This window comes from Drosophila busckii, chromosome 3R (genome assembly GCF_011750605.1).
Source record: "Drosophila busckii strain San Diego stock center, stock number 13000-0081.31 chromosome 3R, ASM1175060v1, whole genome shotgun sequence".
Classification (NCBI taxonomy): domain Eukaryota; kingdom Metazoa; phylum Arthropoda; class Insecta; order Diptera; family Drosophilidae; genus Drosophila; species Drosophila busckii.
The window spans coordinates 17,985,332-18,011,019 of NC_046607.1; the positions used below are offsets into that span (position 1 = coordinate 17,985,332).

The window sequence follows — 25,688 nt, forward strand, 5'->3', positions numbered from 1 at the left end:
TCGCAGAGTTTAATTATGGTTCTAGTGGCGACTGTTTGTTTGAAAGTTTCCTTATTTATTCGTTTTTGCGGTCCTTAAAACGAAAGCAACTCAACATAAAACGGAACTAAACTTAAGTAGGTGCTGAACCACGCGTTAATTACAAGTATATAATGCATATTTTTAGATAAGTTACTTCTGTTTTTCTTTTGTATATCCTAAATATCTTAGTTAGCATATCTCGTAGGAGCGATATAGCATCTCTGTTGAATCCTAAGTCAAATATAACTTGAAATTTGTTACTTCATATTTTTGCGGTTTACGTGTTCATATTTTTTTTTCTCTCTTTAAGTTGCTGTTATGTATTGCGTGTTCTTTTATCGGATATATATCCCATGCGCAAAAAAAAAACTGTTGTTGGTGTTTCAAGATGGTGCTGGGTGTGCTGTTTGCCATATTCCCAGTTAGGTCGCAGCTAGAGTGTGTTCAGACGTTTAAATTTAGGTTACAATATTGTATGTAGTAGCGAGAGCAGCAGTTGCGTTCCTGCTGCGCTTGGATTGGTTGTGAGAGTTATGTGGTAACTTGATGGTTGGTTAAGTTGGAGTGGGCCGCTTAACTCGAGGTGCACTGCTGCACACGGGGGCCATCCTGATAGCCACCATCGTCCTCATCGTACGCCATGCGCTGATGCTGCTGGCGTCTCTGCTTCGGATCAAAGTCCTCCTGTAAAAGGCAAGCAGATAAGTGTAAGAGTTTGCTACAAAAATAAAGCTAAACTCCTTTAAGACTTACCAATGTTGAGTGCTCAGCATCAACTGGAATGTCAATTTCAGGTGCCGGTGGGAGGCACTGCTTCAGCGTTGGTATAACTGAGGGATTGATCACGTCGGGGAATATAACCTCAAACTGTATGATAAGCATGCCCTTCTCCATAGAGTTCTTATAGATGGGCATACCCTCATCGGCAATGCACTTGGTCATCTCATGTCGGATAACCTCGCCTGGTTGCGTGGCTACCAACAGATCCCGACCATCCAGTGTCTTCACAATGCGCTGGAAGCCGCACAGCGCCTCGACTAGCTGCAGCGGCATCTTCATCATCAGATCCGTACCAGCATGTACGAATGTCGAGTGCTCTTTCTCATCCAATAGTATAATGATATCACCCGGTTGAGATTCGGGCTCCTGATCACCCTCGCCCGCAAATACTATCTTCTGACCATCACGCATGCCCTTATCAATATGCACTTCCAAAACCTTGCGCTCGCGCACCGTTTTGCGTCCATTGCAGTTCTTGCAACGATCCTTTTCCTGTATGGTTTCACCAGTGCCGGCGCACTTGCGGCACACCTGCTCGATATGTTGCACAATGCCCGGTGCGATCTGTTGCACTCGCGTCTCAACACCATTGCCGCGACATTGCAGGCACTTCTCAATGCTGCCCTTCTTGCCACCGCGTCCCTCGCACTTGTCACAAATCACACTCTTCTGCAGCTGCAATTTGCGCGTTGCACCATTATACAACTCCTCCAGTTGCACGGACATTTGATGCACCACATCCTTTCCTCGTCGCTCGCGACGACGACCACCGCCGCCACCGCTGAAACCGCCACCGAAGAACTTCTCAAAGAAGTCCATGGGATTGCGGAAGTCGCCCGAATCGGCGCCACCCTTCTTGATAGCCGCCTCGCCGCCATCATCGTACACCTGACGCTTGTCGGCATCAGACAGCACTTCGTACGCCTGCGATATAGCCTTGAATTTCTCACCCTCGTTGGGATTCTTGTCTGGATGGTATTTGAGCGCCAGTTTTCTGTAAGCCTTTTTCAGCTCATCGGGCGTTGCGTTTGGCTTTACGCCCAGCAGATCATAGTAACCAGTTTCTTTGACCATTTTAACTATTGATATTTAGCTGCAATAAAAATAACATTTTTACAATTTACAATTTAATCAGAAATTGGCTGCATTTGTTACTTCCGCCTAGCCAAATATTCAAGGTCAAAGCGCGCGTATCGACAACACGTTTTTCTAGAAATTTTCTATTCTTCAATACGCTCTACTCATTGCAAATATGTTTCACCGTCAAGCAGCTGACTCGGTGCCCCGCAAGCTTCAGCGACATCTACATCAACCTCCAACACAAACACACATTGTCACACACGTGGACTCACATATACACAAATTGTATACATACATATGCAAACTTCTAGAAAAAATTCGTCAGCGCTATAGCAGCCCTGGTCGCCGTCGCAACCGTTGGCCCCTGTGCGAACATCGAGCACAAAGCAAACGGAACACTAGTTTAAAAGAGAAATGACAAAAACCGCACTAACACTATGACTCTGTGAAAATCGAGCACAACGTGCAAAAAAAGAAATGCTATAGAATTTTCTATACATTTGCATACGCATTTATGTATGAACAAGTTTTTACCAGCTGCAGTTTCGAGCCAATTGCATTTTATATGCTACGCACACACGCACACACACTCACTTAAAGCCGAAAACATGTGCTGCCGCGCAGGACGCTGTGTCAGAGGCAAACGAATTCGGGGGTGCAGAGATAACAAAGAGAAATTGTATATTCGGCTAGTCGTCGTTTCAAATCGATTTTGCAAACATTATGCATCAGCTTGTGCGTAGTTATAGCTACGGATTGCAATTACAATCAACTAGAAAAAAATTAATTACCGCTGATTACTTAACAAAGAGCAGCATGAAAAGTCTATACCTAATACACACACGCATACAATGCTAAAAGGCAGCGAAAATTCAATGAAAATTATTTCGTTTTGCATTCGTCTTACCTTCAATATAATAAATTCAGTGAGTATTCGACTATTTCTTTAAATATATGTATTTACACCGTTTTCCAGCACGTTTTTATTATAGTTACACTTCTACTAAAATTTTTAAATATATTTCGAATACTTGTCAACAGCTTGCTTGCGCGATGAAATTATTCTCCTTTCTGCTGTTCCACTCTTCTTATTTTTAATCGTTATTGAAAATCGCAATCGGCTGGTTGTGCAAAAAAGCCAGATCTGATGGTAAAAAGCGAGTCTGGCAACTAGTTTCCAGGGCGGGCAAAACTAGGGCTACAATAGGCTGGTCTTATAGCTCGAATCTGGCAGTGTACAGTGTGACCCTACTGCCATCGACTGTCATCCACCGAACAGCTGTTTGGTTATTCAACTTATAAATAAAAGTAAAGTTTTTGGGAAATAAACAAAAAGAGTGACTGAAAGAAAAACATGAGGCACGTGCAATTTCTAGCCCGCACAGTGCTGGTGCAAAATAACAATGTGGAGGAGGCGTGCCGTCTGATGAACCGTATTCTCGGCAAGGAGGAAATCTTTGATCAGTTCCGTCGCACGCGTTTCTATGAGAAGCCCTACCAAGTACGTAACTAACAAGTAAATAATTTCAATGTTTAAACTATGCGCTTTGTTTTGCAGGTGCGCCGCCGTGTCAATTTCGAAAAGTGCAAAGCCATATACAACGAGGATATGAACCGGAAAATTCAATTTGTGCTGCGCAAAAATCGTGTTGAACCGTTTCCGGGCTGCAGTTAGGGATGAAGCTTTTTAAAAGCGAATTGTTGTTTTTAATGAAATAATATGTAGCAAGTGTCATAATAAAACAGTAATTAAAGTAATTGGCTGTTAAAGGCAATTTTTAGCACGAGCTTTTGCCCTATTAAAAGCGCCGCTAAGTTGTACAGTGGGTCACTTAATTTATATAGAGAAAATGTAACAATCTACTTTGTTCTGACGATCTTGTCGCTCCGTAAAACCTAAGAGATTCTAGCAATTGGTTAAATATTTTGGATACTGATGTACCAATCCAGTACTATAGTACTTTTTAACTAAGCTATTAACATCTGCACCACTGTGCCGAGCGGGCTTTGGCGGCAAGAGAGAGCTTTTTTTAGCAAAGTTAAACTCACAAATGACACTTGGGTCAGAGTTAAATCAGCTTTCGTGCCGTTAGGACGCGTTTTAAATATATCTATCACAGTTTTAAGGTAATATATAGCCAATATAAGCTACCTTACATGTGTTAAATATCGGTTGTGAAATACGTTAGTGCTTGCCTAAAAATATAGCATACTTATGAGAGCTCCAATTCATGTGCAATTTTAGTATTATATGTATGGTTTTGTCTTAGTTGAATAACGTTTACCTATATATGCACTATTTGCATTTACTGGAGAAGACCTATATACGTATATGCTTACATATTGTAGGTGATATCTACTGCGCCACTTTAGAGCCTACGTGCTTAAGTGCTACACAAAATGCATCGATAATTTGCTTTTGCGACCAATCTATTCAATTTACTGCCAGAGGCTTGTCTCTTCGTATATTTGTGTGTGTGTGTGAGTGTATCACAGCGGGTGTGTATGGCAGAGATTGTGATTGTGTTGGTGGCACGACCTAACAGCCATTCACATCAAAGTTGGCGTGCTCTCAGCCGACCTCTGAGGCTGATATCCATTGACAGGCAACGGCTCTGCCTCCACTTATTCCGCTCCCACAGCACAGCTTTGCTTCATTGCCTTTGTGTATTGTGTGTTGTTTTGTTATTCGCAGTTGTACTGCCGCTGTTTTATCGATTTTCTTGTGTTATTTTTAGCAGCGTATATTTGCATTTGTGTACATGTATGTGTGCGCGTGTGTTTTTCTTAATGCTTGGCCATACGAACACATATGCAAACCCATTTTTAACATAATCGAGTTTTGGCAGCTTATTGAATGTGCTTATTACGTTACAGTTTACGATTACGTTCAGGATAATGCTCGCTAACAGCTTTGTGGTTATTATACTATTGGCCGGCTGCTATCTAACTATAACTCAAGCATATCCAGCGCTCTTGCCATATATCTATAGTAAGTAAACCTCAGCCCAGCGCTACGAAAAGCAAAATAAATTAATAAAATAAAATAAAAACCAGATCCGTCACATGCTTCACGCTTAGATAAGCGCAGCGATGCCGTCTTTCCCCAAATCGAAGATGATGTGAGTGAGTTGGATCAGCTGCGGCTGCGACAGCCGGATGGCAGCACCGTGCGCACCACTACAACAACCAAGAAGAGCGATCCACTAGCTAATGCTGGTGCTGCTGCTGTGCCAGAAACCATGCCGGACTTGGAGCATCAGCTGGAGGTAGCCACGCCATTCATTTCCATGTCTACAACTACAACCACCAGCACATCGGCTACAACAACTGCTGACTTCAAAGACGAATCCGAGCGCTCACAGCTTGAGGAGCCCAAGGCAGCTGGCAAGCCTGCGCCTGAGCCAAATGCCCATGCCAAGGTATGTATGTTATCGCTAGCACCCATTTGTAGCCTGTCTCCCTTAGTTATATTCCTTGTAAATGCCATGTGTCTTTTGAAAGTGTATATCCACGAAACCACCCAAAAATCAACAGGCATTCTACGGCGCTGCGCGTCTAGCGTTTGGCCAAAATCCCGAAGTGCTGCCCACATCCTCCACAAGCACAACCACACCTTCAACAACAACCTCAACTACAACAACAACAACGACAACAACAACAACAACAGAAGCAGCAACAACAGCAGCAGCCGTGGATGTTGCTGGTGAGCCGGCAGAAAACCCTGAGGCAGCGCAGGCTGAGCCAGAGATTAAGCCAAAGGCTGCTGAGACACATGATATCAACAAGGAAACCATTGGCGACATTCTGATTGATCAGCTAGAGGCAGTTGCCAAAACTACAGAGCGACGCTCCAGCTCACAGCGTCTAACGGCCAAGGTGCTTATGACAATAGAAAAAAACCCAATAATCCTTGCAACGATTGGCAAATCATTGGCAGACCCAAACATAAATTATTGCTCTTTTATTAACTTTTTTGTAGTTGTAGAATTAGTTGTTGTTGTTGTCTTACGCTCTTATCTCAAACTATATTTAATTGTTGTTAACTATTTTCTTTTAGAATGCACAGAATTTACTGCGCAATCCAAATGGGCAATACTCCTCCTTTGACATGGCTCAATATGTTTATTGGACTGGCGATGAAGCAGGCGTAGCACGCGCTGTCGAAGAATTAATCAATGAAAATGTGGTAAGTTAAAAGCTTTTAATAATTATTTGTTAAGTATATTAAGCAAGTGCTTTGCAGATTTCACGTGAGAGCGCTTTGAAATTTTTGCGAGATATACGTCGTGGCATAGAATATTTACAAAGTTCTTATGCCAATCGCATATTCCCCGATGAGCTGCGTTCAAATCATCTCAAGCGCAGCAGTCCGCCCAGCACTACGCCAGCAACCTCTTCTACGAGCACTACTACAACGACAACTACTACAACTACTGAGAAACCTTTGCCGGCTATACATTTGGAACGGGATGCCATGAGTGTAGGTCACAACAAGGCTTTGGACAGCTTTAGCTTCTGGAACAAGCTAAAGGCGCTCGATAATGAAGCACCACAAGGTAAGACATCAAATTGCCAGCCCTTAACATTCATAATTGATTAATATATATAACAGATATAACCGAGTATGATGACACTCTGGGACGTGCTAAGATTGTTGAGTATTTGTATAATGAATACAGCTTGGAGGAAATACTCTATAAATTGGCCAAGGTAAGTGAACTGAACCAAATAAGCAACAGCTCTGTAGCATGTTCATGTCTTTATAGGTTATGTTTGCGCAATCCCTGTCCCATGGCTCCGATGAGGCACAGCAGGAGCTACAGAAGCTAACAGAGTTTTTGGAACGCGAGGGCAATCTGGGTGTCATACCTGCTGATTTGCAAAAGAAAGTTTTGCGTAAGTCTTAAGCTTACATATCTTAGCATTTTGTATTTAAATTTCAATTAACTTAGGTGTGTTGCTAACTGCTTTATCGGACACCCTAAGTGAACATCCGGAGCTTTTGCCAGCTGCGCGTGTCAACTTGGCCAATCCGTATTTCCGGCTTCCATTGCATGTACCCAGCGCTTAAGGAGCGTAAATATGCAACAATGTTGAAATTATTTAATTAACATTTTGGTAGAAAACTAAACTACAAATAACAATTACCAAAGAAATTATTCAGTTTTAGTGCTGATATGCAAACATACATAATCTATATTAAATATGTGTATTAAGTTAATCGTATATATACACAAAAACAGTTAAAGTACTATGTCAAGTTGTAATCCATTTGAAAAAAAACCAAACAACTAATGCGCTCTCTCAGAATTGCATAAGTTAAGCTTTTGACTGCGGTCAGCGAAATATTTCCAATCACAATTTTCAGTTAAATAGTTCTATTGGTTAACGGCTTAAAAACACTATATCTGTTTCTGTATAATTTTGTATGCCTACTTGTAACATAGCAACAATTTCGTGATATTTTTGGCAGGCTAGAGAAACTGAAAAATTTTTTATATTTATTATATTATATATGGACAATGATCTAGAGAATCCAAAACAAAACATAACCTAGCAAAAGAGAGACTTGCGCTATTTTGAGCTTTTAAGCAGAATAAATAAATATAATAATAATAATATAAATATATGTATATGTATATGTAGTATTATTGTCATGCTTGCTTGTATTTGATATGAGTTAGTTAGTAATTATGAGGTTGAAGTTAAATTTATGTATGTGTATCATTTTGTTAGTCGAATAAACTATGCTCTTGATTAATAATTGAATGAAAGAAGAAAAACAATAAAAGCAGGAAATGGGCTTTGAGTCCGCAATATTTATCAACATATATATATTTAGTAAATACTAGTACTGCTTAGTTCTATTTTGTTTTCTATGCTTGTACTGTAAGCCCTTAAATACATGTATACCCAATTCAATAAATAGCTGAGAAGTTTTGCTTGAAACTTATTGATTGACTTAAAGCTAGTTACGTGTACTGTACCAATACATATATACTACTATATCGTTTCCTCATATTGAATATAAATAATATAAACGCTCTATATTGTTTACAATAAGACAAAAGTGTTTAATTATGTACATAGTTCTAAAATTGTGTAAGTATAAAGTAATTTTATTGCAACTTTTTGGGCTCGCACTGCTCATCCTCCTTGACGTTGTCCAACAGTTTGTTCAAGTGTTCCTCAGTTAGCGGCTCCTTGCTATTTATAATTTTTTCGATTTCAGCACGCTCCTCTGGCGACATGTCCTTGCCCAATTGAGTTGCCATAGCCTCTAGACGTTCCTGATTCTGCTTCAAGTGCTTGGGCAGCCAAAAAATTGTCTGCACCATTCTGCAAGTGTTTGCGTTAATTAAACCAAAGTCTATTCAACGATCGACAGTGCCTACTTTAGGAATATAAAACCAGATATAGCAAGCAGCAGACACATGCCTGATGTCTTGAGCATTGTCCAATAATCAACTACAACTTGCTGATGTTTCATATTGCCAATTATTGATCTGCTCGCCGCCAAAGTCTTCTACAAACTGTCATAAGTATAATTTTTAAATTGGTTTGACTGAGTTTTCAGTGTTATGGTCACGTAGTCATGGCAAACCACACATGTCCTGCAATGCTTATTGTCAAAAAAATCAATCGCCATAGACATACGTGTCCTTTTATCAGCATTGTCCTATATCGATTTTGGTTTTTATATTTAAACATAAAGCAGTGTGTTTTGATTAAATCTTATTTTTGTTAGATCGCGTGCGATCGCCATTTCCACTTATGTATTTATAGTTCCAGACTTAATTGAAGAATTCTTAATAAAAAAATGAACCTAAAAAAAATAATAAATAATAACAAATTAGCAGCGATAATGCTCTGGACATCTGCAGCGCATGCCTAAACATGCAATTGTAAATTAGTCAAGAGTGACTGAAATCAGCAGATAATGCTGATTAGGCGTCAAAATTATACACTTGAAATAAAGTATCTGTATTCTGTTGGCTTTTAAATTTATGAATTCAACCATTGGGGTTTTTAGTTGTCGTATATTTTATTTAGCTTGAATGCGCTATCTATAAATTTCAGAAATGTGTTGAGTTTATTTTTATTTTTATTTGTTACAGTGTAGTACGATTCATACATTTATAGTCTGGGTACACTCAGGAGCGTAGTGAACCTACAACTGTGCATATCTATACGTATCAGCTTGATAATGTAGCTTACTATCTGAGATATTGGAGTGGTGATAATGGAAGACCCCCCACTATATAAACTGAGCGATCTTTAAGACGCACAGTAAAACAATGAAGAGACAAGCATTTTGTGCACTGCTGCTGCTTGGAGTCCTGGGCATTGCCTTGGCTGGCAAGCGCCCAATATCCGATTGCGTAAGTAAGCTATAGCAATGTGTGGAATAATCCTGTAAACAAACACTTTTTTAAAGGGGGAGCGTATTGAGGATGACGGCTATCCTATGGAGCGCCATAAGGTGACCACAGATGATAGCTATATACTGACCATGCATCGTATACCCTACTCCCCCAAGACGGGCGACACGGGCAAGCGTCCTGTGGCCTTTCTGATGCATGGCATGTTGAGCTCCAGCTCGGATTGGGTGTTGATGGGTCCCGGCAAGGCTTTGGCCTACGTGCTGTCCGATGCCGGCTATGATGTGTGGATGGGCAATGCTCGCGGTAATACCTACTCCAAGGCTCACAAGTACTGGCCTACATTCTGGCAGATATTCTGGAACTTCAGCTGGAATGAGATTGGCACATATGATGTCCCCGCCATGATTGATTATGTGCTGGAGCAGACTGGTGAGGAGCAAGTGCAGTATATAGGCCACTCTCAGGGCACCACTGTCTATCTGGTTATGATGTCTGAGCGTCCAGAATACAATGACAAGATTAAGTCGGCGCATTTGCTTGGTCCAGCTGCCTACATGGACCACATGAAGAGTCCTTTAACGCGTGCATTTGCTCCCATAATGGGTCAGCCCAATGCTATGGTAGAGCTGTGTGGCTCTATGGAGTTTATGCCTAGCAACAAGTTCAAACAAGATCTGGGCATTGCGCAGTGCCAGGCTACCTCTCCCTATGCGGACATGTGCGCCAATGAAATCTTCTTGATTGGTGGCTACGATTCTGAGCAACTGGATTACGTAAGTAAAGCAATTCATAGCCAAATATATTATTAACTGTTATGCTCTTTTTAGGATCTGCTAGAACACATTAAGGCTACTTCACCAGCTGGCGCTTCCGTTAATCAAAACATTCATTTCTGTCAGGAGTTCAACTCTGGCAAGTTCCGTAAGTTTGATTACTCTGTGGTGCGCAATCCCGTTGAGTACGGCAGCTACTACCCACCCGAATATAAACTAAAGAACCTAAAGGCACCTGTGCTGCTCTATTATGGCGCCAATGACTGGATGTGCGATCTGAAGGATGTGCGCAAGCTGCGCGATAATCTGCCCAACATGGCTTTGGACTATCTGGTGCCATTCGAAAAGTGGGCGCACTTGGATTTCATCTGGGGCACTGAAGCTAAGAAATATGTGTACGATGAAGTTTTGAAGCAAATGTTGACCTACGAATAGATCAATTGTTTATTGTACAATAAATTCGAGTAGAAGCTTTACTCCACTTGCACCTCCGCTAGATACTCCAACTGGTTCTGATCATCTTTCAGCAGCTGACCAGTGACGCGATAGTAACCAGGCTGTAACATCTTTTTAATCATTGACGAATCAAGTGGATAGTCCTTGAGATAGTAATCCGTTGGTGTTAAGGGACAAGTGTCCGGGTGCGGCGCATTCGAATAATCCTTGAGCTTTTCATAGAAAAAGTTTTTGTAGTAGCTGCTCAACAACTGGCAGACACCCATGGGCGGCATTGCTTTAAACAGTTTATATTCGCCATCCGCACTGTCGGCGCGATAAGCCGTTAGATTCACCTATGTTTAAGCAGTATTAAGTATGGGGAATTTTCAACTATTTGATTGGCTGCAATTTACTTTCCAATCATTATCCAGCGTTACATGTTGCTTTAGTTCGCCGCTCAGCTTAATGTGACCCTCCGCATCTGGTTCGCTCAGCTGCACACTACTCTGAAAGTCCTTATCATCCTCTTTAATTTTCTCCAGCTTGCGTAACTTCAACGTCTTCTCGTCTTCACACCGCACCGCAGCGAGGCAGAGTACCAGCAACAGGCAAGCAAATAGCCGAAAGGGGACAGTATACGCCGCCATTTCGTTGTCAAATGATGAACAGATCTTGTTAATTACTTCGTTTATATGGACAACAGTTGACCACTGTTGCATGTGCTGCTTGCATGCAACAGCATGTTGGAGTTGATGCTATCTTTGAGTATGCCGGAAGTAGACTTTAGTTGACTCGCCGACAGTCGGAGTTCTAATTACAATAATTGACGCTTTGAAAATAGATTTATTACATGGGGCAGTCTTAACATATAAAGCAACAACAAGCTAAACAGAACTAAGCATGTATAAATCCAATTTTTAAATAACAACGGAGCTATTGCAGTCTAATCAATCTTAACTAAATGTTCAATTTAAGCGCATAGTTATCCAAGTACATAAGCAAATACAATCATAAAAGCATCTTTTCGTTAACAATTGCCACTATGACTAATATGTGTAGTACAGTGTAAGTTACTTAGCTGGAATGTTGGCATTACAATAGAAACAGTTTATACCAGCAGCATATAACAACTTAAGCATAGTTGCATGCACTCAAAGTGAGTGCAAAGAATGTAAACTTAACTGGTCTTAACGTAGCCAAAGTTGAGGCGCAGCTGCTCCAACAGTACAAATGTTAAAATTGTCTGCGGCCCCAGACGCACAAACGCCGGCACGTAGCCCTTGAAGAAGCCCAATGGGCCCAGCTTAGCAGTATGCTTAACAATGTCCCACAGGCCATTGTATTCGCCAGGAGCAGCGTTCATCGAGCGTGTCTTCAGCACGTCCAGAGGTTGCGTCAGCGTTGTAGCAATTGCGCCCGCTGCCAGCGATGCTGTAAAATGAGTTACTAGATCGTCCTTGAAGTAATCCGTTTTTAAGAGATACAGCTTAATCTGATCATAAAATGCAATTTGACCAATTGTCATGAGCACACCGCGTGCTGTGGCAGTCGTGGCGCCGGAGAAAAGCCGCGTGAATCCTTCTGAGCGATACACCTTGATGAGACCATCGACGGCATTCTTGTAACTGTTAAAACGGGGAAGCCAAATTATTTTAATGTTTAATGTTTTAATGTTATGTTTTATATTTCATAAACTCACTTTCTGCGTTGACGGTAAGGAAGCTTCACATCGTTTTGCATGCGCACATTCACCATGTCAGCAGGTGTGCCCACAATGCCACCAGCTAGACCAGACATTCCGGCGAGCGCCACCTTGCCAGCGAATGTGTTTGTATTTACATAATCCTTTCCAACTTCGTAGGCGCCAAAACGTGTCGTAGAATAGGTCATCTGTCTTAGAATCGAGGCAGAGAGACCATTGTACAGCGCCGTAACTCCCTGTTCGCTAACAATGCCGCGAACGAGTTGAAACACTGACAGCTGACCTTGTTGTGTTTGGAGGGCGACTTTGATCAGATCCAGCGGATGTGTGCAACAAGCCGCACCTACACTGGCCAAGCCGCCAAAGTACCAATAAGACTGTTTCTGTTTCTGTGCCATGGCAACGTTTTTGCGTTAACTGCAAAAAATTAATGATGTTTAAGAAAACTGTTAACTCCTAAGCAAATTAATTGCTACGGTGGGGCGGCATTTTAGTATTTTGCAGTCGTTTGTGTATTATGTCATTGCTGAACGTAAGGAACTTAATAACCTAAGGACATTATGCCAAAACAGCTGACTAGTTAAAAGCTCGTTTGCAGCTTTGCGCGGGCGCCAGACAAATATTGAACGTATTTACCAACACTAGTGAGCGTCAACTCTAACGATAACGAAAAGTCGACCAAAGAAAACGATCGAAAATCGAGCAGGCTTAATCGTAAATAGTGTAAGTGTAAAATTACGAATTTATTTTGCAAATTTGCAGCTTTTTGTAATAACAAATCAACATATAGACAATCTTGGTGGTAAGTGAAACGGTAAACGTGTTTGTTTACTATTTGTGTGTAAAGTCACAACAAATTAATGCCGGCAATGTGTTGTTGTGATATTTATTAATTTTGTATGCGTCTCAAGTTACGGCGAGCGCTGCATAATATGAGAAAAATTGTTGCTTTTGGATGCGGCATTGACATTGGAATTGAAATTGAAATAAGACAACGTGGTTGAATAGTTTGTGTACGCCCCACATATTACGCACCCGCATAGACGCTGACTAACATTTGGGGCTAATGTATAGGGTATACGACTGACGGTGGGCATTATAGACTACGTTGTGCACACGAAATGTTTTTAGTAAGCTTTCCGCTTTTTTCAGTTTATAATTAAATTGATTAGGAATTTAATCTATGCTTATTAATCTTGCGGCGAAACTAAAATAAATAATTCAATTTGTATGCTTCAGAGCTGATAAGCCAGTTCTATATAGATACGTACATGGTCAGTAATTGAATTCCTTGTCTATTAGCTTATTACCACTTTCAGAAGTAAGCATCATGAGAGAGCATTTAGTTCTGTTTATATGTACCAAGGTGTAAATGTCACTGCCAGCTTATTGACCTTGAATTTGTGGTTCGCTCGTGTTTTGATAACATATTTTTTATTGTTGAAATCGCAACATAAATACTTCTACTTGCTTCACATTTGCCTTAGTTTGTACGCTATATAAATATAATACATGTTCTTTGTGTGTGATCCAGGCCACGTGCCCCAAATGGCCAATAAATCAGCAGTTTAATGCTCAAATGCTAAACGACATAAACGGATTTCTATTTGCTTAAAATCTTGTATATATGCATAAACATAAAACGCTTGGATTTTGCAAAGGTCTTTCACGAGAAGATTTAGGAGGTGTCCTGCTGTACTGGAGTTTATTTAACTCAGCCGAATTGCCGTATTGTTTTTTAAACTAAGAAACTATAAATTTACATCACTATTTTTGTAAAATATTAAAAGCCAAACCATATTATAATTAAAAGCTTGCTTTGTACGTTTCAAGTTTTGATAAAAACACTTCGTTGATAGAGCGAGGCTGTTGCCTTGCATTTTATCTGATCATAAAAGTTTATATGCACTGGTCAAAGTTCAGCATATCACATGATGTACGACAATAGGTATGAACATACTTATGTTTCGAAACAGTCGTGCCCCCAGCAGATATAAATAAGCATATCTATGCTCTTGGTATTTATATTTGTGTGGTTGAACAGCTGATCGTGTTAACGCACGTCACATCGCGTGTTAGTTTCATGATTTGTCTTGCTTTGAACTATTGTACTTATCGCCGTGTATTATTCGCAAGTCATTTGCTGCAACGTGCAATGTAAAATAAGCTTAATTGAATTACATTTCTAGCACAATTGCTGCAAAATTGCGCCGAATCTAACACACACAGCTGATTGAAACTTTACCTTGAATTTAATGAATCGTTAAGGTTGGTTCTTTTCAGATGTTTCAAAACTTGTCCGCATATATTTTGGCAACACGATCACTACCACACAAAAGCAAAAACACGAATAAAATAAAGAGAGAGAGAGAGAGAGAAGAGAGCGCCGCGCAACAACTTTAGCGTGTCATAACCAAACTGGTCTGGTCAATGTGACTCGCTTGCTTTCTCACCCGTCAGCTGGTGCTTCTACTGCTGCTGCTGCTACTGCTGCTGGTGCTGCTGCTACTGGAGCCGAGAGCGCACAACGTCTTTGCTTGAGCACTAAATGCGTACTGATCGCTGTCCACAATTATGCATAGATACTTTGTATGAGTGTTAGTGCCGGCTGGTCGTCGCGCAAGCTCTCTCCCACTCACGAGCCGGGGAGCAGTTTGTTTGGCTTGGGATTGGGAATCTGCCTTATCGCCGGCAAAAAAGTGACAGCAGCACGGTCAAGGCGGGCACATTAAGTAGTACGGAAGTGTTGCAGACGTGCGACGGGATCGACTTAAGTTAGTCAGTTGTCAGTTGCTCCCGCAGCCGGAGCTTCATAGAGAGCGTCTGCTAAAGAGCGTGAGCGTGTTTTGTGATTATTTGAGAGCTTTTGATTATACCATAACGTATGTAACACTCAATTCTTTTATTTATTTACTTCTGTGTATGTGTGTCTGTGTGTCTGTGGGGCTCGCGCTTATGTTTTGATTGCACATTCTACACTGACAAAGTAATCACAAATTTGGTCACTATCTGCCATGTAATCGCTCAAATATGGCACAAATTGTTGACTGCTACACTCGCCAAAAAATAGTTTATGTTATAGACCAGTTAATGTAGCATGCGGCGACCTATCTGTGTGCTCATTTATACATGTGTGTGTTAAAAGCAATACTTTTTATATCGAACACATTATCGCTGATGTTGCTCAATTGAAAATGCTCATTTGTATTTTTGGGCTTATGGAAATGATATAAATATAAACGTATGTTTGTGTGAACTTTATGTAATTAACAAAATGTTTACGTCAATTGAACCATGTGTGTGTGCTCAAAATAAACTTCGTCATGGGTTATACTATGTGTCCAGTTCCTATTGCAGTAAGAGTTCACTTCAATTAATTAGCAATTGACGCTATTACTTTTAATTAGGCCAACACTTGCTGGCATTAAGTTGCGAGCTCGTGTGCACCCAATGTAATGTTTTTAACACTCGTTAATCAATTGCAGCGTTTGGGCCGTTGCTAAGCCAGTAAAAGTCAAATATTATTGCCAAATGCTTATCTAGTACACACAGACTGCATATATTTTATTATTTGCTTGACTATAAAATGTTTATAAACACGTTTTCGTTATAGATCTATATAGCTCATTAGCACCTATAGTGCATATTATTTTTAGTCGTGATTGCCAACTGCTAATTATTATAAACTGAAATTAGAACTAAAAATTCATTTCGCAATTTAAAATATTTCTTTTAATATTGTGTTCTGTATTCCAATATATTTAATTATTAATTAAATATAGTGTTTCTTTAGTTAGCTTACCAGAGCTTTAGCGCAAAGCTTTTTGCCACTGCTTGCTTTCAGTTCAAGTTGCCTTTTGGTTGCGTTGCATACAACGGCCCATTAGCTCAGTTGGTTAGAGCGTCGTGCTAATAACGCGAAGGTCGCGGGTTCGATCCCCTCATGGGCCATAACTTATACTTTTTGTTTTTTTGGTTTAGTTATTTATTTTTTTTTCTAAAATCATTTAATAAATTTTCTTGAGTGCTTCATTGATTGCTGGGTTATTGGCCACGTGTGCCACTGACAGCAATGATAAAGTGACAAAATGAAATTCTAGACCCCACGCAAACACCAACATCGCACGCCCGCCCCCATTCAAAAACACAAGATATAATAAATAAATTTGAAGTCTGCAAGTCGGCGTCGCCAAGTCCAGCAAAGTGTCCTGAACTCTGGCTGCACGTGACCCTTGGCTGGTGACTGGGCAGTGCCGAATATTGCGCGGCTAATTAATTGAATTCTGCTTTATGGCATTTATAAATCGACAAAACGTACTCACTCACAGTTATTTCTTTTGTTATAATATTTTGTTCTACTTGCAGCGGCATCCACGCACGATTTGTCAACATTATGGCCACCTCAGTGCTGCTCGCCTGCGGGCTCAACGAACAGAAGCTGCCGGGCTTTGTGCACATCAGCGAGGAGTCCAATGTGGATGGCAGCTTTTTGATTAGCTGCATATTGGGCCAACGGCTGCGTATCTCGAATGCGGGCATATTGCTTGTCTGCCTGCAACATCACTACAAGCACTACTTCAACGCTGGCATGCGTCTTGGCTACAATACCAACATTTTTTTGGGCAAGACTTTGGATGTGATTGATGTGCTGCGCGATATGGCCTGCCAGGGCCTGAAGTCCAAATGGCTCTGTTGTCCGCAGGGACTTTCGCTGACGGAGCAACTGGTGGTGGATATACGCGCCCAGCTGGAGAAGAACTATGCCAGTCGCAGCAGCTACACCATTCTGATTGACAACCTATCAATACTATTCAATTTGGGCGCCAGTAAGCTGCAAGTGCAGCAGTTCTGTCAATCACTCGCCGACCTGGCCAAGGAGCACGAGAATCTAACCGTCATTACAAAGCTGAGCAACAGCGATATACACACGCTGACGGACAACAATGTGGCCAAGCTGGGTGATGTGCGCATTCAGGTGCTGCGTATGAAGAGCGGCGTCTTTCGTGAGGTCGATGGCAAGCTGTTGATTGAACGCGTGCTGGACGAGGGCAGCTATTCGTGCGAACAGTCACGCAAGGAGGTTCTCTACAAGGTCAACGATCGCAATGTCAAAATCTTTAATCCCGGCGAGATTGGCGTCAAAGTCTAATTATGTTAACAATGTTAATTACTTTTTTGTATGGAACTTTACTAAAGCCATTTTTATATTAAATCTTTAGATAACAAGCAACTTGTTTAAGCTTTAAATTCAAACGCGCGCAGTGTTTTTCGTTCGTGTGCATGCAACTTGTCATGTGCCAATAACATCTGTTGTTTTGCTACTTCTAACATTCGTTCTAATTGCGTTGTCTCTTGCCTTTGCTTGACGTTATCTCGTGCTTCTTTACGCATCTGTAGGCGTCACACACTGCTGGCTGGCCGGGTGGCTGGTGATGAACGAATAATGATGCATTCATGTCGGCTCATGACTTTTACAGCCAACCCACACCCCATGTCCTGTGGGCGCACTTTCAGTCTGTTTCCATGAATTCTTCATAGAAGTTGGAGTATTGACTTTTAAATATTTATTTCTCTATCTGAAATTCTGCTTAAAGTTCATTAACTGCCTTCAAGCAATTGCAGAAAAACAGATGTCTGTAGCATATGCTGGCAATTATTTAATTAATTATTGAAATGTCAGCTACCCACCAACGCTATTATTCAAAGGTTAAACATAAAATATGTTGTAAACGGAAACGGAAACGAATGCCAAATCAACATAGCTGTTGCCAGAGGCCAAAGCCAAAGTGGGTCAATGACATTAGCGCTAATTTTAAAATCTGCTTGTGTGGGCACATGGATTGCTCGCTGGCAGGCTATTCGCATTAATAACAAGATAAGCTATGAGCAGGGTTAAGCAAAATAAATATAAAAGACCTAATAAAATTGAAAATACAAAAGAATTAAATTTATTTTGAATAACGTTTAGCATTGCTTGGTTCTAGTCTCAGTCAATTTGCGAGCCTTGCATTTCAATGAGATTACAATGCAATCACTTCAGAGCTACATAAAATGTTATTCTCGCTCTACAAATAGAAACACTTCTTAATTCGCACATTCTTTTTATTTAGCAGTTAGCTAAATGTACATAAAGTTTATACAACAATAGGTATTTATTTATAATAACATTTAACAGCCAACTTGATTGCCGCAATGCTCAATGGAGCAAAAAGTGTGAGCCGCATGTATGTCCAGCTGTTGCTCCTTTGCCAACTGCATGTCGCGTATGTTGCTCGTATTGTTGGCAGCAAGGCAGGTGGAGAACACTGACAGCAGCAGCATCCGTTGTACGGCTTCTGAAAAAGTGCTCAAGAGCGAAATCTTTGATGTGGCTTTAAAAGTGTTGCGAGCATATTTTGTGGGCAGCAGCTCATCAATGTATAATTTACGTAGGCGGCCGACAAGTTAATGACAACGTCGTGATCAATTTATTGCTTGTGTGCGCACATTGAGTTTGTTGCTGATTTACGTAAACAAACATGTGCAAATTGTTTATGTTTATGCAACGCACATACGATACATACAGCTGACAATGGCATCATCATCAACATGCAACCAAAATGAAGCACATGTCATTTTTTGTTATGCAGACGCGGCCCACAAAAGAACGCATAACGTTGACTCGCCACTTGGCTGCCCCTTTTATCGGTGATAATAACAGGATATTACTGTGGTCCTGCCAGTACAATGACTGGGCAGACGCAGCCCTTTACAGGTCTCAAAATTTATACAGCTTTTTTGGTTTATTTTGTGTATTTTTCAGCTGATAGTCTGCATATTGTTTGATTTTTATCGTTGTCCCACATGGCGTATGTGTTTTATTTATTTAAGTGCCATAACTTGGCTTTAAAGACCGTTTCGCTAAAAGGTTTTTTGTGTGCTTATGATAAATTTTAAATTTAATGTGCAGCAAATTTGTGAAACTCATATAATGACAAGCTAGCCAAGTCGCGCGACTGAAGGAAATGGCAAAACCTTGAAAATTAGCTGTCAAGGTAAAGCAGACTTAAACTCCAGCTGTGCTTGATAATTTAAAATTTGGCTTGGGTCTTTGGCAGAAGCAGTTGGTAATTGACATAAGACTATTTGGCTGCCATGCCATGTGTTGCATGCAACCAACCTTGACGCAAGCAAAACTTTAGCTTCAACATTGTCTCTCAATTACTTTTTATCGTTTGATTCAATTTGCCAGCGAACGCAAAGAATTTTAACAAATGTACGCAATTGTCAAGGATTTTATTTCATGCCCTTTTTTTCGGTTTGCTATCAACGCTTTCTGCACGTCAGCAAACAATCTCTATGCTCTGTTTATAACCTGATGTTGCTTTCTGCTTTGAAGCTTCCGGCCAGGCAATTAAATTTACATTTCGTTAGACATAAAGCTAACAAATTTAAAAACCAGCAACAGCAACTGTAAACTAAAATTGCGCTTGGAAGCTGCCTGTGCAACGTTGCGCAAACATTTATCAGTTCGAGCTGAAACGCTTAAGACGCAAAGTATGCCAATGAAAGCGCTTAGCATTTTATTTACATTATCCAACGAGTAAATAATCCTTTTCCAATGCGACTATTATTTTTATTGTTGTTATTGTTGCTCAAAATATGAGTGTCTGCTAGCTGGCGCGCATCTAAGTTGAGCAGCCGCAGCCGCAGCCGAATAAACCCAACAAAATATTTCAATTGATTACATTGCGTATACGCAACATTTGACACCCGACCAATTTTTGGCGCAGTTTATGGCATTCCAATACACAAGCGACAACCTTGAACGCCACTTTGCTATCATTTTCATGCTTGTCGATCGGAGGGCAGCGTGCCACAGATGTCTCTGCGCATATTTGCCTCTTCAACGCCTTATTTTTGTTTAACTTGCAACGGCAGCAGCAGCAGCAGCGGCGGCGGCACTGGTATATGCGGCTGCTTTGCTCTGTGAGCTGTATGCTTGTGGCTGCGGTTTTCCTGAGCGTGAACACAAGCGAAAATCTTGGCTGAGAACATTTTCGTGTCAAGTGCTTGCTCGCTGATGACTTTTATCAGCAGCTGAAATGAAGTTTTTGGCTAATTTCTCTGTTGCCTGGAAAGTAATCTTATGCTGCGAGTTTATTAAAATTCCATGGAATCGACTATAGTGCATTGAGTTCGAAGTGTTGCTTGCTAACACTTTGAATTGCATAAACTTTTTGAGATTATATGCTGCTGTTGACTTGCCATCATTGTCATAAACTTCTTTTTGTTGTCCATATAAGCACCAGCAATAGGGCAATTGACAAAGCGAATGTCAACAACACGTGCAAAACGCTTGTTAAGCTCTGAATAAAATTTACTCCCACCCTTAACAGAGCAAAGCTATTGAACTGGATAGGCGTGTTAAAAAGTTAAAAAACATTCTTACTAGATTCTCAGGCTAGGCCGGAGCAAGAACTACTTGTAAATAAAAAACATTTAAAAATATGTAACAACAGCACAACAAAGTTTGTGTTGTGCATCAATAACAATATGATGTTACATTAATAACAAGTGGCTGTTCTATTAACAACAAGAACATTTTTACAAATGTTAAATTACAGCAACAACGAAACCTTTTATTATTGATGTAACAGCCTTTTGTTATTGATGTAACTCTATATGTTACTCCAGTTAGGAGCGGCGTTCGCTGCTGTCTTCCAATGTTAAAATACTTACCTGACTTACCCTATCTGTCCAACAAACTTACCTGCAACAAAGCTGCATCATTAATCATTATATACCAATCTTTTGTTATGGATGTAACTTTATTTAAGATTCCAGTTGAGTTAAGTGCATTGGTTTTTTTTGCCATAACTTTCTGAAAAAATTTTCGTGTTTTTTTAAATTGATTTAAGCAACTTCCAAATTTGAATCCATCTTTGTTCAATAAATCTAACGAGTCTAGAAACGCGTAAAACTCTGAAATCGGACGCCCTTTCGCTGAGTTACTGCTTATCAAAGTCGGATATATCGCTGAAAATTGTCGTGTTTATTTACTATTTTGTTCATAGCTTCGCCAAATAATTTTTATATAGTTGAATCTTATACCTATTTTAACTGTGCTTTCAACACAAACATAAAATGGTATAAGACAGTTCAATCAGATAATTTTTAGCTAAGTTTTAGCTTCGCAAAGTTTGAAATTAAGCCAAAAAGTAGCTCTTTGGCATTGGATTTATTGCCAAAACTTTGTCAAAACAATTTTTTTATTGATCTAACTTAACAACATATGTTTATTTACAATCTCATGATTAAATTAAGCCAAACCACTCTTCAGTCCGATTTTTTTTGGCTGAGATATAGCTTCTCAAAATTTGAAAGTGATAAGAAATGAAGACGGCATAATTTTTGGCAAAAATTTACAGGGGTTACATCACGTTTTTTGGCCAAAATATCGAAAATCTTTAAAACTTCCAAGTTTGAAATGCAGTTTTATCCTTATGCATTCACGAGTCCTAACAAAATGCATGAAACTCCGAAATCGGATGCAATTTCGCTGAATCACGCTTATCAAAGTGCGATATTTCACGAAAATTTGTCTTGTTTGTTTACTATTTTTATCATGGCTAGGCTATTAACAGTAATTGCTTATTTGTTATTAATATTCTACTTTATTGTTAAATGTATAACATTGTTGCGCACTACAACGTTTTGTTGTTAACATGCAACACATCCATTGTTTGTTGTTACAAAACAGCCTTTGGCTGTTAATGCAATGATGCAACTTTGTGTTGAGCATGAAGACGAGCATGAAATAGTAATACATTGAAGAATTTATTCATTGCAAATAGTGAATTCTTGTTATAAGGCTCCAAATAAATAAAATTGCTTTATTGAGTGAATTTTAAAGTAAGGCGCTAAAGTGTTAAATAGCTTAAAATGTACGCGTTGTAGCCGCTTAATAAGCAAACAAAGTTTGGCAATTTGTTGTAAACTTTATGGGCCTTGCGCCGCAGTTGCTTGGGCTAGTGCGAACTTCCAAAACAAAACAAAACACTATAAGGAGCTACAGTCCGCTGCTATATAATTATGGCTAGCCCAACGATTTGCATTTGATAATGCGGGACTGGGAGTTGTGTTCTTAAGCAAATAGCTTTAATTATATTATGTTCGTGGCTAAGTTGAACTGCTGACACTGCTAGTTAGGTTTATGGCTGTAATTTTGGAAGGCCAGAGTTTGTGTTGTTGCAGGCGCTGAGCAACACATGTGCCGCAAGCCAAACAGCGTGAGGCCTAAGACAACCGAAACCACACGCATACACCTACACAGGTAGCATAAATTAACTGTCAGCGGTTATATACCATATTTTCTGGTTGTCAGCACAAAATGTAGGACGACTACTCAATGCTATTATATTTAACATGCCCGCCACAGCGTATAAAGCGTGGATAATAGCAATGCATTAAAGCAGATTAAAGCTACAAAGTGCCAAAGTTGTTTTGGATGCGGGGGAGTAGCCGCCGCCGCCGCCGCCAACTGAATCAGCGCAAATATCACGTACGTTTTATATGCGCAGTAGCCATTGTTGCCAAAGATCCAAAGCCAAATCCAAATTCAATTATTGAGGCAGGTCATCAGACAGACTAGGCATGGGCAGTGCTTAACAGCTGTGAGGTGTGCTCATTGTTGTTGTTATCGTTTGGATGCGGGGCATATTTTAATTAGCTCAGGCACAAGCACGACTGCGTTTCAATTGAGAATAAACACGAGCCAAAGGATACAGACACCTACACCTGCACCTACACAGAAATATTTAGCAGGAAACGCTTAACAATTTGCGCTTGTTTTTGCTGCTTAAATTTGAGACCTTTCATCCGCTCGCCCACTAGCCACATAAACGTCCTTAACCAAAGTTAATGTATTTTAGATTTTAAAAAATAGCTTACCATAAACTAATTTATATGCTTCTTCAATTAACAGCAAGCAAGCAAGTTATGGTTGCCAGCAGTAACTAGATATTTTCATTCTTAAGCGCGCTATTAAAAGTTAAATGAGCCCACTAAATATAGCATTGTGTGTGTGCCGGTCGGTCACTGGCATTTGATTACAGGCTAAGTTGCAGCTGTTGTATATGAAACTTGCTAAGCGCATTGCCAAGCCAACTTGCCACGTGCCACAGCCACAGCCAGGCTGGCTTCCATGCAAAACCTAATACTTGGCCATTTATCAGACTGTGGCAACTGTCTTCGACTTAAGCATGTGGCAAGTTGTCTGTGTGTCTGCGTGTTGCTGTGGCTGCCCACAGCCTCGTCGCGTCGCGCTTACTTAGACGCTTAATTTATAAACTCTACAGCGTGCAAATGATGCATTGCCAGAGCTTGTGCCTCTTTATTTTGCTTGTCTGCTTGATAAAGCTGCCGCAACATGAGCAGACAAATAGACGACAACAGCCTCAGCAGGCGAGGCGCAATTAAAATTTCTCTTTTTGTTTTTGCACACTTTCGCTCAACGTGTTTGTCAGATAGTCAGCGGAGCAGACGCACCTTGAATTACAATTTGAAATTATAGAGCTTCTTACTTAATTGCAGGCAACGCTTCTGTTTCGTTATAAATAGATTTTAAATACTTGAGTGTAGCTATTAATTAATGAAATTATTGTTTATTTGCAGCAGCAGCAAATCATCTGCATAAATGTTTATTAGCATAGCATTTCGTTAGTTTTTGCTAACAAATGCCTTAAGAAGTTCTAAGAAATTGCCATTTGCATTTATTACATTGACATAGCGCAGACTTTTACTGACATTTAAATCCAAGCTGGGCTTGTCTACAATAATTTATTGCATTTTAAATTGATTTAATGCTGTATGTTTGCTTGTTGCTACTGTTAATGCTGTTTGTTAATGTTGTTGTTCAATATTTGTTTGTTTTTATTTCATTTTACGGGCAGGTTCTGCTTGTCACTTGTAATGTTTTGCTAAATTTATGCAAACATTTTATGTTGTTTGAGTTTGTGACGCTACTTAGGAGGGCTTGGAACGAAAAAGTGTCTGCGAAAAAATGTTGCATATATCAAGGCGCTGCGTGTACTTGATTTATGCATTGAGTGTTTTGAATGGTAGGCGTGTCATTTATGTGGTGCTCACTTTTTGTGGTTTTTGTGGCTTGCCTTGCACTTTGATTTGTGCACACACTGTCCGTGCTCTTGACCTATGCCTGAACGCATGAACTTTAACTTTTGTATATGTCAGCGAAAATCGAAGTATAAGAATGCTTTAAATATGGCCGATGTTGCGGTACTGCTAATTAATTATGCGGATTTGTGACGCTTTACGTTTGTTGTCACAGACATTGTTTTCTTATGAAAATGCTGCATAAATAAAACGCTGATATTTGTTGTTGTCGTCGTTGCTACGACCCAAATCATTTCAATTAGCATCGACTTAAGTAGGGCACCCCAAATTACAATTACCAACTAAATGTTTCCTTAAGGATTACAATTCAACAGCAACTTATGTCAGCAGGCTAACGCAGCTCCAGCAGACCGTAAGTTATGTGCTGAGCAAGGACACACAGAGTCACATGGGCCGTCTGACTGGTAACAGCTGTGAATTCCTTTGCTAAGCTTGTCTTTCTTTTATTTCTTTTCTTTACGCTGTGATTTGCCAAACGGATGTTTGCCACATGTCCTGCGAAACCCACACACAGACACAGACACATGTCGCTTTTAACGAGCCAAACAACAAAAATAACTCAAATAACTATTGCTGCAATGCGAATGCAAATCATGCAATTGAGTTTTATTTTTAGTAAACACTTAAAGTGTTTTAAGCTTTACATGCAAATGTTTCAGCCAGTGCGCAATTTATAATTGAATTCAATTGATTCGCACTGACAGCAAATGAAATAACTGACAAATTAATTTTAATTTGCTATAAAAAGTTCGTTTCATTGCCACATATTGCACACAAATAATGAAAATAGTCGCGAGCATTGAAGCACGTCAACAACAATATTGTATTTGTTTTGCCTAGGGGATAAAAGTTCGCTAAAACTTCGCGTTGCTGCTGCTGATGCTGCTGCTGCTGCTAATTAATGAACTTTGTTACTATTTGCAAATGGCATTAATTAGACCCACGGAGCCACAGGTCAAAAGCAAGTCACAGTGCAATAGTTTATTTGACGCACGAGTTGCTGTGCAAATTTATTTAATAAATTTCAATTGAAACGCCTAAAGCCCGCCAGGATTACAGCAGACACGCAGCGCCGTTAACAACTCGAGCTGAACTTAAAACAACTTGCTATAAGTTTAATTATTTGTAGTTTAGCTAACAAATAAACAAGCATCAGAGGGCACTGTGTGCGTGACAACGACGCCTCTGGGGCGTGACTAGGGGCGTGAGGATTTTCTGGCTGGCTTGGTCAACTCAGGCGTTGACGGCGGCGGCGCCGGCTGCTGCAATTGTGCTTAGAGTACTTCAAGTTGTTGGGGGGCACTCAGCAATTGAATTGTGTATGTGGGC

At 40.2% G+C, this 25,688-nt stretch overlaps 8 protein-coding genes and 1 non-coding gene across 14 annotated transcripts; 5 read left to right on the forward strand and 4 right to left on the reverse strand.

Annotated features, from left to right (window-relative positions):
- Positions 1-62: 62 nt before the first annotated feature.
- On the reverse strand, positions 63-2,938 carry LOC108603204 (dnaJ homolog subfamily A member 4). The gene is made up of 3 exons (XM_017991789.1): positions 2,789-2,938; positions 775-1,894; positions 63-705 (listed from the first exon to the last, which is right to left on the reverse strand). The coding sequence occupies exons 2-3, from the start codon at positions 1,873-1,875 to the stop codon at positions 595-597; spliced, it is 1,212 nt and encodes a 403-aa protein (XP_017847278.1). The 5' UTR covers positions 1,876-1,894; positions 2,789-2,938; the 3' UTR covers positions 63-594.
- Positions 2,939-3,127: 189 nt separating this feature from the next.
- LOC108603210 (28S ribosomal protein S21, mitochondrial) lies at positions 3,128-3,656 on the forward strand. Its single transcript, XM_017991797.1, has 2 exons — positions 3,128-3,382; positions 3,440-3,656. Exons 1-2 carry the CDS (start codon positions 3,236-3,238, stop codon positions 3,554-3,556), a joined length of 264 nt encoding a protein of 87 aa, XP_017847286.1. The 5' UTR covers positions 3,128-3,235; the 3' UTR covers positions 3,557-3,656.
- Positions 3,657-3,954: 298 nt separating this feature from the next.
- Positions 3,955-7,645, forward strand: LOC108603203 (integumentary mucin C.1). 3 transcript variants are annotated; one of them, XM_017991785.1, is made up of 9 exons: positions 3,955-4,008; positions 4,759-4,873; positions 4,939-5,303; positions 5,386-5,760; positions 5,942-6,070; positions 6,128-6,440; positions 6,497-6,594; positions 6,651-6,780; positions 6,837-7,645. In XM_017991785.1, exons 2-9 carry the CDS (start codon positions 4,780-4,782, stop codon positions 6,953-6,955), a joined length of 1,623 nt encoding a protein of 540 aa, XP_017847274.1. In that variant the 5' UTR covers positions 3,955-4,008; positions 4,759-4,779; the 3' UTR covers positions 6,956-7,645. The 3 variants fall into 3 exon arrangements, with proteins under 3 accessions (XP_017847274.1, XP_017847276.1, XP_017847277.1); XM_017991787.1 differs by having other exon boundaries at positions 5,419-5,760; XM_017991788.1 differs by lacking the exon at positions 5,386-5,760.
- Positions 7,646-8,003: 358 nt separating this feature from the next.
- Positions 8,004-8,572, reverse strand: LOC108601390. The gene is made up of 2 exons (XM_017989289.1): positions 8,280-8,572; positions 8,004-8,223 (listed from the first exon to the last, which is right to left on the reverse strand). The coding sequence occupies exons 1-2, from the start codon at positions 8,372-8,374 to the stop codon at positions 8,004-8,006; spliced, it is 315 nt and encodes a 104-aa protein (XP_017844778.1). The 5' UTR covers positions 8,375-8,572.
- A 593-nt stretch (positions 8,573-9,165) lies between these two features.
- On the forward strand, positions 9,166-10,536 carry LOC108603205 (lipase 3). Its single transcript, XM_017991790.1, has 3 exons — positions 9,166-9,266; positions 9,323-10,042; positions 10,097-10,536. Exons 1-3 carry the CDS (start codon positions 9,183-9,185, stop codon positions 10,475-10,477), a joined length of 1,185 nt encoding a protein of 394 aa, XP_017847279.1. The 5' UTR covers positions 9,166-9,182; the 3' UTR covers positions 10,478-10,536.
- LOC108603209 lies at positions 10,449-11,223 on the reverse strand. Its single transcript, XM_017991796.1, has 2 exons — positions 10,894-11,223; positions 10,449-10,833 (listed from the first exon to the last, which is right to left on the reverse strand). Exons 1-2 carry the CDS (start codon positions 11,197-11,199, stop codon positions 10,516-10,518), a joined length of 624 nt encoding a protein of 207 aa, XP_017847285.1. The 5' UTR covers positions 11,200-11,223; the 3' UTR covers positions 10,449-10,515.
- On the reverse strand, positions 11,207-14,739 carry LOC108603206 (mitochondrial dicarboxylate carrier). Of its 2 annotated transcripts, none has more exons than XM_017991792.1 (4): positions 14,636-14,739; positions 12,180-12,599; positions 11,662-12,105; positions 11,207-11,290 (listed from the first exon to the last, which is right to left on the reverse strand). In XM_017991792.1, exons 2-4 carry the CDS (start codon positions 12,578-12,580, stop codon positions 11,236-11,238), a joined length of 900 nt encoding a protein of 299 aa, XP_017847281.1. In that variant the 5' UTR covers positions 12,581-12,599; positions 14,636-14,739; the 3' UTR covers positions 11,207-11,235. The 2 variants fall into 2 exon arrangements, with proteins under 2 accessions (XP_017847281.1, XP_017847280.1); XM_017991791.1 differs by lacking the exon at positions 14,636-14,739 and adding an exon at positions 13,454-13,953.
- Positions 12,869-17,412, forward strand: LOC108603207. 3 transcript variants are annotated; one of them, XM_017991794.1, is made up of 2 exons: positions 12,869-12,905; positions 16,548-17,412. In XM_017991794.1, the coding sequence occupies exon 2, from the start codon at positions 16,576-16,578 to the stop codon at positions 17,329-17,331; it is 756 nt and encodes a 251-aa protein (XP_017847283.1). In that variant the 5' UTR covers positions 12,869-12,905; positions 16,548-16,575; the 3' UTR covers positions 17,332-17,412. The 3 variants fall into 3 exon arrangements, with proteins under 3 accessions (XP_017847283.1, XP_017847282.1, XP_017847284.1); XM_017991793.1 differs by lacking the exon at positions 12,869-12,905 and adding an exon at positions 12,911-12,984; XM_017991795.1 differs by lacking the exon at positions 12,869-12,905 and adding an exon at positions 15,047-15,064.
- Trnai-aau lies at positions 16,060-16,133 on the forward strand. The gene has a single exon. It is a non-coding gene; the product is annotated as a tRNA-Ile (tRNA).
- Positions 17,413-25,688: the final 8,276 nt, after the last annotated feature.

What these genes read in the sequence shown, in the direction of transcription:
- LOC108603204 (XM_017991789.1), bottom strand. Translation starts at nt 1,875, where the DNA reads ATGGTCAAAGAAACTGGTTACTATGATCTGCTGGGCGTAAAGCCAAAC. An exon ending in ATGCTGAGCACTCAACATTG is followed by an intron (nt 706 to 774) that starts GTAAGTCTTAAA and finishes TGCCTTTTACAG; the next exon opens with GAGGACTTTGATCCGAAGCA.
- LOC108603210 (XM_017991797.1), top strand. Translation starts at nt 3,236, where the DNA reads ATGAGGCACGTGCAATTTCTAGCCCGCACAGTGCTGGTGCAAAATAAC. An exon ending in TCTATGAGAAGCCCTACCAA is followed by an intron (nt 3,383 to 3,439) that starts GTACGTAACTAA and finishes TTTGTTTTGCAG; the next exon opens with GTGCGCCGCCGTGTCAATTT.
- LOC108603203 (XM_017991785.1), top strand. Translation starts at nt 4,780, where the DNA reads ATGCTCGCTAACAGCTTTGTGGTTATTATACTATTGGCCGGCTGCTAT. An exon ending in CGATAATGAAGCACCACAAG is followed by an intron (nt 6,441 to 6,496) that starts GTAAGACATCAA and finishes TATATATAACAG; the next exon opens with ATATAACCGAGTATGATGAC. An exon ending in TACTCTATAAATTGGCCAAG is followed by an intron (nt 6,595 to 6,650) that starts GTAAGTGAACTG and finishes ATGTCTTTATAG; the next exon opens with GTTATGTTTGCGCAATCCCT.
- LOC108601390 (XM_017989289.1), bottom strand. Translation starts at nt 8,374, where the DNA reads ATGAAACATCAGCAAGTTGTAGTTGATTATTGGACAATGCTCAAGACA. An exon ending in TCTGGTTTTATATTCCTAAA is followed by an intron (nt 8,224 to 8,279) that starts GTAGGCACTGTC and finishes AAACACTTGCAG; the next exon opens with AATGGTGCAGACAATTTTTT.
- LOC108603205 (XM_017991790.1), top strand. Translation starts at nt 9,183, where the DNA reads ATGAAGAGACAAGCATTTTGTGCACTGCTGCTGCTTGGAGTCCTGGGC. An exon ending in AGCGCCCAATATCCGATTGC is followed by an intron (nt 9,267 to 9,322) that starts GTAAGTAAGCTA and finishes ACTTTTTTAAAG; the next exon opens with GGGGAGCGTATTGAGGATGA. An exon ending in ATTCTGAGCAACTGGATTAC is followed by an intron (nt 10,043 to 10,096) that starts GTAAGTAAAGCA and finishes TGCTCTTTTTAG; the next exon opens with GATCTGCTAGAACACATTAA.
- LOC108603209 (XM_017991796.1), bottom strand. Translation starts at nt 11,199, where the DNA reads ATGCAACAGTGGTCAACTGTTGTCCATATAAACGAAGTAATTAACAAG. An exon ending in CGCTGGATAATGATTGGAAA is followed by an intron (nt 10,834 to 10,893) that starts GTAAATTGCAGC and finishes GCTTAAACATAG; the next exon opens with GTGAATCTAACGGCTTATCG.
- LOC108603206 (XM_017991792.1), bottom strand. Translation starts at nt 12,580, where the DNA reads ATGGCACAGAAACAGAAACAGTCTTATTGGTACTTTGGCGGCTTGGCC. An exon ending in CCTTACCGTCAACGCAGAAA is followed by an intron (nt 12,106 to 12,179) that starts GTGAGTTTATGA and finishes CCGTTTTAACAG; the next exon opens with TTACAAGAATGCCGTCGATG. An exon ending in TTTGGCTACGTTAAGACCAG is followed by an intron (nt 11,291 to 11,661) that starts TTAAGTTTACAT and finishes TATTGTAATTAG; the next exon opens with AACTCCGACTGTCGGCGAGT.
- LOC108603207 (XM_017991794.1), top strand. Translation starts at nt 16,576, where the DNA reads ATGGCCACCTCAGTGCTGCTCGCCTGCGGGCTCAACGAACAGAAGCTG.